Here is an 11,006-nt window from a genome sequence, read left to right as displayed (position 1 = left end):
TTGCGCACTTTGTCCAGAGTTTAATTCTAATACCGTTGAACAGATTTGATTCAAACTTTATTCTCATCTTATATATATAATGTAGTGGTGCATCTTCTATTTTCATTGAAATATTTTAACAGTTATGGAAGTTACGGACATTTTCTGATTTGGTTGTACTTGTAGTAATAGACACAATTTGTCCAGAGTTTATTTCTAATATCGTTTTACGCTCACAAGTCAATCAGGAATTGAAGAAGTGGAAAGAAGTTCAACAATGAAGTTCAACTACATTTCTTCTCATCCGTCCGTCCGTTTGTCCGTAGACGCAATTTGTCCGAAGTTTATTTCTAATACCACTGGACATATTTCATTCAAACTTTATGCACATCTTCTATATATACTAATGTCATTTATTTACTGACAAAATCAATGACAAAAGTAAAGTTGGCATAACATAATGATCTTTAACAAAGTGAATATAAACTAAAGACTAGAAGAGTTGACCAGGGATTTGCAATCATACAGCCTAAAATGTGCCAAATAGTATTCATTGTTTATATTAAGCATATTTTTAATATTTCATGTATTGCTGTACTGTAGAATATACACTTCTGCATTCACATTGATTGCCCTGTAGATAATGTAAAAATATCCAATGTGCTTGCATTAAATATTTCCCATCATCTTATATGCCCCGCGGGGGGTATTAGTCCCATTAGGACAGTTCTAGTTAAATTTTGAAACATTTTGATATTATTGAATTATGTTACTAGTAATTTCACCTAACACCAGGATCATTACTACAGGAGTACAATAACTATGTAACAAAATATTAACGAGCGTTCAAAGACCGCAGGCCTCCTCAGTGTTCCATGAAAAATTCTAATCCTGACATTTTCAGATCCTGATTTCCTTTGTCTACAAATGCACTCGTCCACGGATTGCTCCCATATTAAAAAAAAGTTGTTGTCAGTCATCAAACTATCGTTTGTGAACATTTGAATGGAAACTCAGACGTAATTTTTATGTATTTTTTTTACAGATAAAAAGAAATATATATGTAGACAAAGAAGTAAACGTACTGATCTTGACGTTCATCTTATATCAGATTGTCGAAGTCAACCGTGGTTACTGCCCCCCCCCCCCCCCCCCCCTTGTTATCACGACAGGATATTTAGATTAACTTCCTCCATCGTGCCTAATACATCAGTAACTGTTGATGTTATAACTTCCTTCATCATATCTAATACATCAGTAACTGTTGATGTTATAACTTCCTTCATCATATCTAATACATCAGTAACTGTTGATGTTATAACTTCCTTCATCATATCTAATACATCAGTAACTATTGATGTTATAACTTCCTTCATCATATCTAATACATCAGTAACTGTTGATGTTATAACTTCCTTCATCATATCTAATACATCAGTAACTGTTGATGTTATAACTTCCTTCATCATATCTAATACATCAGTAACTGTTGATGTTATAACTTCCTTCATCATATCTAATACATCAGTAACTGTTGATGTTATAACTTCCTTCATCATATCTAATACATCAATAACTACTGATGTTATAACTTCCGTCATCGTACCTAATACATCAATAACTCAATCTAATTAAGGTAGTACTCTACATCGTCATAATGGCTGACTTCCTTTAAAAACATGGATGAAAAAATCGATATCAGCAATATTTGACTTTTCCTTTTCTATTTAAATACCTAGCCGAGTAGCTCAGTAGGTTAGAATACCGAATGCTGAACTGTAGGTCGCAGGTTCGAGTCGAGCAGGGGTTTTAAATTTTTTTCAGATTACCTTCTACTAAAACTGTATTTTTTGACAAAATAAAGTAAATTTGAAATTTTTCAACTTCAAAATATTGTTGTACATATCCTCCACTTTTCATCTACATCAAATTTCTCTGGTGTAGCATACCTCCTTAAAATCAGATCTTCTCTAACCGTTACACTGGAGAAGGTAACGGTTAGAGAAGATCTGATTTTAATTAGATTGATCAATAACTGTTCATGCTATGAAGTTTCCTCCTAACTATTGATGCTTTAACTTAATCTTGTTTTTAAGATATATATTGCTTACATTTCTTTTGTGCTCAATGACACATACCCCGATAATCGTTAAACATATACTCTAATCTCAAAATAAATCTCAGAGAATTTTAGTCCTTCTATATCCGTAATATTCACCTATTATAATAAAGTCTAAATGTTCTAAACACCGTATCACGTTTAGATTTTTGATTAGACACTCGCTATAAATTGTACATCTGACGTAAAAATCAGATCCCTACATTATACTTCATTTTGTTTGGTACAGATATGTGTCATAACCAACGCGTCGCTCGAGTGCATCTGTCACCTGCGCTGGTGTCACACTGCTTTTTCACAATTGCGTGTGTACAATGGATTATAACTGAACCATGTCGGTTTCATTAAATAAACGACTGTAAAATTTTAAAACGTTTCATGAATAGGTGAAAATGAGAGTTGGTTTGTTTCTTCCCCCTTCCCACCCAGTTCTGTGGTTATAATAGGGTCAAAATTTGGAGGAAAATTACGGAAATTTTAATCATAGTAGACGCAACGGTTGAGTTGTTTTATAATTCTGTTGCCCCCGGAACAATTCTAACAATCCACATGTATGTGGGACTTGGAAATACCAAGTTTGATTTACAGGGTATTGAGGTGCGTCCGTTGGTCCGTTGTTGAGCTATTAGGGTAGGTAATTCCTACATTTGTAAGTGGAGTTACTTTGGGTCATACTCATTGTATGATCGCCGATGGTGAATGTTTCACGCTGTGTGATTTTACCTGCAATTTGATTTTTTTTTAAAATCGAGACGATCCAAGGTGTCCTCTAAATAGTAGACTGTGCAACGACATTTTAGAGGTATGTGAAATGGAGAGACTGATAAGGATTTTCCCTGTTTTCGCCTCAGTCATGGCGATTTTTGTAAGACTGTGTTACTGTAAAGAGAATATTCAGTTGAATATGAATTTACATAATCATTTACTAAACACTTCTAGATATAACCCCAGCATCATACCTATCTGTGAAACAGGTGAACGCGTAGTTGTTAAAATTGGAATGGCATTGAGAGACATTGTGGAAATGGGAGAAAAACAACAACTGATACGCCTCAAAGTATGGGTGCGTTTAAAATGGACGGACTGCATGCTGAAATGGGACCCATCACAATTTCAAAACCAGACTGACTTGATGGTACCCTATTCCCAAATCTGGATTCCAGATATAACTTTATATGAGGGAGTTAGCGATGAAGGGAACATGCCCGATATGGAAGATTACAGAGCCAGTATTAGTCATACAGGAAATGTAACGTACAATTTTCCAAGTATTGTGACTATCGTCTGCAAAATCAACGTGGCGTATTTTCCTTTTGATCATCAAGTGTGTCATTTAAAATTCGGTTCCTGGATTTACTCGGGAAAGTATATCGACCTGGAAAAGACTGGAGAAGAAGTTGATGTTTCTAGTTTTTTGACACATAATGAGTGGGACGTAGTAGAGACTGCCGCCGTTAGACACGCTTTATATTACGGCTGCTGCCCTGACCCGTATCCTGATATAACCTTTCATATTCATATCAGAAGAAAACCTTTATTCTATGTGATAACCATCATTTTCCCATGTTTCCTTATTAATGTGTTAACGTTCATGGGTTTCGTGTTGCCGCCATTTTCGGGAGAAAAGATTTCCTTGCAGATAACCGTTCTGCTCTCTATCACTGTGTTTCTTTTGCTTGTGCAAGACAAATTGCCGTCTTCGTCGGAAAACTTCCCCTTCCTTGCCACTTATTTTGCATTTTGCATGGGACTTGTGTGCATTTCGTGTATTTTGTCCAGTATTGTGTTATACGTTTACTACAGAACGCCCGAGGACCATCATATCTCTCCGTTCATTCGCTTCATCTTTCTTGAAAAACTTCGAAAGATAATGTGTGTTAAATCTGAGAAAGTTTTGAATAATGACGAGGTTGTTCAAATCACAAACATCCGTTGCTTGGAGACGGACCAGTGTATTCCACAACAGAAATGTGTGGAGATACACAAGGGGAGAAAATCTCGCAAGGATGCAAAACTCTCAACTTCTAAGAAAAGCCAAATTCCCAATTTTTCACCTGAAAGAAAAAATCAATTGCATGATCAGGACCGTGGAACACGCCACATCGCCAATGAATGGGAACTCTTTGCTTACGTTTTGGATCGATTCTTTATGTTACTTTATCTGTGTCTGTCTTTGGCAAACAGTATTGTTTTCATTTCAATAATGAACAACTATGACGGCAATGATGTACCACTGGATTGAATCTATTCAAAAGACGTTTTATTCATTAGTTGTTAAATTTGTAATATTTTATATAATGCATCTGCTCGATGACATTTTAAATGAAATTAATTTTATTTGTGGGGAAAGACTTGCTTGTTTTTCTCTCACCGAAACTCATACCATGTACATGTAATCCTATGTGGGCTATTTATGGGATCCATGAAATGGTTTATAATGTATGTTACTGTACCTCCGAGACGACTACATGTATAAGCCCTGTGTGTAGTCCTTAAAACAAATGTAGACAATATAAGGGATTGTTTTGATTAAAATCAAATACAATCAATCACGGATATGGTATTGTGAAATTTCAAACCTAGATGACAAGTGTTATTATAAACTTTGTTTTCAAAGTTCTCCCCGTATGGTTCATTTGATTTTGTTCCGATTTTTTTTAATACCCGCATTTCCAGTAGGCCTATATTTTGTTGTTACCGTTTGTCTGTCACACTTTCTTCTTCCTCAAACTCCTCTTTTATTTTAATTAGTAACCAATTAATCTTTATGAATATGATAGGTGGTGTTCTGTAGGTGTACGATTAGGTTTTGGAATTTTCACATTTCACCCTAGGGGGAAAACACTTGATGTTTTTTCTAAACAGACCTGGTTTCCAAAACTCTTGCGTTTTACACAGTCGCCAAATATTCTTTTGGAAGATGATTGATGGTGTCCTTTAGATGTGCAATAAGTTTTCGAAATTTTCGAACCCGCGCCGACATTAAAGATATGAAAACAATTTAAAAAATGATGGGGGGTTGAAATGACTCAAGGTTACTTGCCCATCAGAATACTTGATCCCATGCATCTTGATATGTGCACAATGAATATATATGGTTTAGGGGTCAGGACCTCAATTGTTTTAAATATATTTCACAATTTCAACAATTACGAAATGGGGTTTTGGATGACCCCAGGGCTCTTGCCCAACAGAATACTCAATGCAGCTTCACATACAGCCAGAATATAATGGTATAAGTGGTAGTGGTATAAGCGGTAATGGTATAAGTACGTGTTGTGGTTACGTGATGCGGTCTCCGTTCTTACTTCATAATGCACTTGAAGCAGTGGCGGATCTGAATTAGGAGTTGAAGGGCGAGTCTAGCATGCACGCAAATTACGACGAAAACCAACCTTATACCACTTGTAGTATGACAGAGAACCTCATTGTATATATGTCTATAACTCATTTGACATCAAATGATCCTGATCAATTTGATTAAGTCTAGATTTAATGTATCATTGCAACAGCAGGAAAAGGGATGGGGTGTCAAACATTTACTAATTGCGAAGGCGGAAATATCTAAATAATTGTGTTGGATTAAAATACTTCATTGCTACATGGGACAAGATAACCACCAGCTTGCTATTAAATTACAGCGTGTTCAGTATTAAGGTGTTACTTTTATACGTGCATTAGAAAATGCTTCCGCTGTGTTTACACAGATGTATATTTTGTGGATTATTAAAGTCTTATACATGTACATCAATGGCAAGGAAAATATATAAATAATGATAATAGCTTATATAAAAAATAATTTACAAGCATTTCATTAGCAATAACGGAGTTATATACACGCAGGTGTGGTCATTTTTCGCTGTCCCGCGTTACATGAAATACGCATACGCTTTATCCACAGATTAATAAAATGATTGGTTTTGTCCCAAATAACATAAGAATTGGTGTATGATTGTGACGTCCTTATCTAAAAGCCATAAACCAATTACTTTAAACATTCAGTTCATAAATGTCAAAGACAGTGGTCTCCCGTGTTTGTAGATAGACTGCAAATGCAAACCACCATGACCAGTAGCATGCCTAATACAGGGGAAAGTTGACTATCCTTGTTACATTTATAATGTACATATATCGTGGAGCACAGTGTATGCCAGTATTATATAATTCTGAGTATATCCACGAAGTAGATTGATTTTATCGGTGTCCAGTGAAATATCCTTATTCTACAAATACCGCGGTTTTTAAACAATTCTACCATTATATGTCTTATTTCTAAGCATTATTCCAACGCGAATATTTTAATGAATATAACTTACAGAAAATACATAAAATTTACTATATAGAATATACAACATTTCATTTTATCCCGCGTCCATTTAGGAAAACAAAAAGATACTAAATGTCCAATGTGATTTTGTCGCGCAATGACGCAACGTCAATGTACACAACCTACGTCCAGCTGAACGTGAAATGTTGCTATTATTTTTTTTTATAGCATGTGTATCTCATTGATATGTTTTACTCTGGTACATGTACTTTAACTGGCTTTATCAAATGACAATTATACAGATAAGATTTTGTTGCATGTACTACTGTATGTATGCATATAAAAATTCAGCATTGAACAGATACACCTACCGTGTGTAAAACGTTACAATATTCTACAAATCTTGATTTATATACGAAACTCTTTAATCATATTCGATAATCTTGTTATTCATATGAGAAAATTCTAATTGTATTCGATAATCTTAATATCAATATGCCAAAATTTTGATTTATATTTGACAATTTTGCTATTTATTTACATTTGGTAACCTTGTTATTTATATTCGATATATAAATCTCGATTTATATTCCATAATATCTGATTCGTATTTGATAATGTTGATGTACACATGCTAGATGTACGCATGGATTTAGTCATTGATTGTAGGTGAAATGCATAATTTCAAAAATTGATAAAAGATTTGACTTCATTGACCATGACCTGACCTCGGATGTCTTAGATTTCACTAGAGGAGCTACTCTGCTAAAAATAAACTTTAATAAATATACAGCACTACCAGCCGTGAGACATTTGGCCTGAATTGAATAGTTAATTGACCTTGCCCTGATATGCTAAATAAACCCAGTAGCTATGTCGAAGCTTGGGTGGCTGCCCTGTAATCCCTCAATGGCTGCTTAGCTAGCTGGATTAACAAGAGTGATACAAATTTGACACCAGTATCGTGCGCTTAGTGTTAAGAGATTTCCAACGTTTTCTTTTCAATCAAATATCTTGATTCCATTGGTGGAAGCTAAGTCAAGCACGCTACGCGCATTGATGAAGTTTTCCGTCCAATGTTTCGTTTGATACATGCATCAAACAAAGAATTATAAGTTTCATTTCTTAAATCCCACAATGCCTGCATGAAAGAATTTGGTTTGTATGCAAACTAGCCTATGTGCAAACGAATTCTGGAGGAAGTTAGCCTCGCACACAGAACTCGTACGCGATGGATTTGTCGCCATAATGGGGATGTACATGCACGTGATCAAAAGAGACTAGTTCTCAAATTAGAAAACATGGAACAATTTTTTAATGCAATTGTTTCGTAATTGCATTTTGACTTACGCATTAACTACAGAATGTACATTGATTTCAATTGTGACGTCATAATACAATGACATGATTTCAAACATAACGTCAAGTATAAATATTTCATAACGTATTTCATAAAACAGAAAAGAAGAACTTAAAAATAAGACGTATCAAGCAAAATGCGAAATTGTGGTGGTCTTCTAGTTTGTTATTTACAACCGTTAGTGCTGATTTCAAAAGCACAAACACCCGTTTTACCTGTTCCGCCAAGGCGACCGTTAAATCAGCATTAAATACCAAATGACGGGATGATATAATTATTCCCTAAGTGTATGCCAACGCAGTCCTTTGCAAACTGCAGCGCAGAGCAAACGTCATTTTTAGCCATTACTAAACTAAATACGGAGTGGAAAAAGAGTGAACAGGTACTTTCGGTAAAGAAATGTAACAAATCGGTTCATTACACCAATCACATCTGAAGTTTGGGAAGTGAAGCTGAAGCGCAATGGAATCATTCGAGGATTGCCGATTGCGTAACACATGGATTTATTATTTTAAAAAAGTACAGTCACGTGTTCTATTGAAGCTGAGTTACGTCACTTAATTGTAGTGTTACGTATCTACTGGGGAATTTGAAAATTGACGTTGGCAACGTAGAATGGAAACAATAAGGCGGATTTTACTTTACTTGCTCTTAATTGTAATGTTTTCTGCCAGAATGTGTGTTTGTGAAACTAGTGAGAATTTATACCATCATCTATTACGTTCCTCTGGATACAATCCCAACATCATGCCGATATGCGAAACCAATAAAAGATTACGTGTTGAAATTGGACTCGCATTGAGAGACATTGTGGAAATGATAGAAAAACAACAATTAATGCGCCTGGAAGTATGGGTCCGTCTAAAATGGACAGACTGTTTATTGAAGTGGGATCCCTCACAGTTTCATAACCAGACTGAATTGATAGTACCTTATTCTAAAATCTGGATTCCAGATATTACCCTATTCGAAGGAACCAGCGCAGAAGGGGACCTACCCAATATGGAAGATTTCAGAGCCGACATTCATTATACAGGCACTGTGATGTATCTTTTTCCGTCTGTCGTGACAGTCAACTGCAAAATAAACGTAGCGTATTTTCCTTTTGACCATCAAGTGTGCAGTTTGACATTCGGTTCCTGGATTTACTCGTCAAAGTATATTGAAGTCGAAAAGCAAAAAGATGAGATAGATGTTTCTCATTTTCTCACTCATAATGAATGGATTGTAGTAAAAACTGCAACAGTGAAACACAATCTATACTACGATTGTTGCGCCGATACGTTTCAAGATGTAACCTTTCATATTCATATTACCAGAAAACCTGTATTTTATGTGGTAACCATTATATTCCCCTGCTTATTGATCAATATGCTAACTGCCGCGGGTTTCGTACTGCCACCATTTTCAGGAGAAAAGATTTCATTACAGGTTACTGTTTTTCTCTCTCTAACCGTATATCTTTTGCTTGTGCAAGACATATTGCCGTCTTCGTCTGAAAACTTTCCCCGCATTGCGACGTATTTTGCATTATCCATGGCACTTATCTGCATTGCGTGTGCTTTCTCCACTGTTGTATTATACATTTATTACAGATCGCCAGAAAACCACCACATTTCTCCGTTTACTTACTTCATATTTCTGAATATAATTCGAAAGATATTGTGTGTTCAATCTGAGCGAGAGATAAATAATGATGAGATTGTTCAGGTCACGAGCATTATGAACCCAGAGCATACAGATAATGGACATCCCCTTCATAAACAAAAAAGTGCCGAAGGAGAGGAACATGACATCGATGCGAAACCCTTAACTTTAGAGAAGGGTAAAATTTCTAACCTTTCTCCGGAAAGAAAAAATCTATTGCATGGAAAGGACAACGACACCAATGAATGGGAACTCTTTGCTTGCGTAATAAACCGATTCTTCATGTTGGTGTACATATATTTAGCTTTCATAAACTGCATTGTTTTTGCATCAATAACAATAGCGAATTACAAAGGAATGGAAGTTTCAATGAATTGATATGTACAAGTTATTCCTTAGCACTAGTTGCACAAGGCAATTTCAAATGAAAAAATTCAAAATACTGGTACGTTTTTATTTAGATTCATTCAATGCGACATAATACATTCTTGGGAAGTTTCCAAGAAATCGCTATATATTATTTCACAATATGGTGTATCGACTGCCCTGCTACCGATGAAACATTCTTTTTTCTAATCTAATCTTTTGCCCATGAATCGCAAATGCTCACCCGAGTTTCTTTCCTGTTTATTCACATGAAAAAAAGTTGACCTTGTATTATGGCACCACGTGGACATAACTTATCCGAACTAGAATATCATTATTCTAACATGACCTTGCTGTTCTGGAGAAGATTTTTGAATGATGTTCACCTATATTCGTAGCCCTGCTACTCTTGAAAATAATTCTATTTTTGATTTTCTTTATAGCCCCATCCTAGCTTCAGGGGGCATGAATTGTTCACAAAGAATCTGGAATACATTATGGCACACTTTCATATCAATGACTAATCATGGTCAGCGGTTCGTAAGAAGATTTTTAAAGAAAACCCTGAAACCCGAAAAAAGCTCACCTGGTTTCATTTTCAATCAAAACAAGAGGCCCATTGGCCACATCGGTCACTTGAGCCACATTGGCCCTGCCTTTGTTCAAGGCCAATACCAAAGTATAACAAGGTCTTGCTATAAAGAATCTCTACGCAAAATATGAAAGCCCTACCTTACAGGATATATCAAATAGGTCGGGTTTTCTTTAAAGTAGGTCAAACTCCAAGGACAAAAGTTCAAACACCATTGTGTTACAATGTCTTGCTATAAAGAATCTCTATACAAAAGATGAGAGACTTACTTAAAATAGTTCCCGATACACTTAATAGGCTGTGTTATCATAAAAGGTAAAACTCAGAGTTCAAGGTCACAAGATCAAAGGACATGATGTGAAATGAAATGCCTCGCCATAAGAAATTTATACACAAGACATGAAAGATATGTCTTAAATAGTTCAGGACATATTGAATAAGTAAACTTTTTATTAAAAGTGGGTCAAATTTCCAGGTCAAGGTCACAATATCACATACCACTAAATCACATGAAAGGTCTTGCCGTAAGGAATTTATATACAAAAGATGAAAGCCTTAGCTTAAGTAGTTCAAGAGATATTTTTAAAGATATTTTCCATACATACATGTATCAGCACATAAAAACTTTAATCTCTATTGTGGCCCCACCCTAACTCCAGGGATCATGATTTGAATA

General features: G+C 35.4%; 3 protein-coding genes across 3 annotated transcripts; 2 read left to right on the top strand and 1 right to left on the bottom strand.

The window, feature by feature from the left end:
• Positions 1–1,142: 1,142 nt before the first annotated feature.
• On the bottom strand, positions 1,143–1,580 carry LOC125661085 (uncharacterized). Its single transcript, XM_048893008.1, has one exon. The coding sequence runs from the start codon at positions 1,578–1,580 to the stop codon at positions 1,143–1,145; it is 438 nt and encodes a 145-aa protein (XP_048748965.1).
• Positions 1,581–2,471: 891 nt separating this feature from the next.
• LOC125659935 (acetylcholine receptor subunit alpha-like 2) lies at positions 2,472–4,647 on the top strand. The gene has a single exon (XM_048891747.2). It carries the CDS (start codon positions 2,910–2,912, stop codon positions 4,338–4,340), a length of 1,431 nt encoding a protein of 476 aa, XP_048747704.1. The 5' UTR covers positions 2,472–2,909; the 3' UTR covers positions 4,341–4,647.
• A 3,283-nt stretch (positions 4,648–7,930) lies between these two features.
• Positions 7,931–10,481, top strand: LOC125661167 (neuronal acetylcholine receptor subunit alpha-2-like). The gene has a single exon (XM_048893106.2). It carries the CDS (start codon positions 8,341–8,343, stop codon positions 9,748–9,750), a length of 1,410 nt encoding a protein of 469 aa, XP_048749063.2. The 5' UTR covers positions 7,931–8,340; the 3' UTR covers positions 9,751–10,481.
• Positions 10,482–11,006: the final 525 nt, after the last annotated feature.

Source organism: Ostrea edulis, chromosome 1 (genome assembly GCF_947568905.1).
Source record: "Ostrea edulis chromosome 1, xbOstEdul1.1, whole genome shotgun sequence".
Lineage (NCBI taxonomy): Eukaryota > Metazoa > Mollusca > Bivalvia > Ostreida > Ostreidae > Ostrea > Ostrea edulis.
The sequence above is the reverse complement of the archived record's forward strand: the minus strand, read 5'-3'. Positions and strand labels throughout refer to the sequence as shown.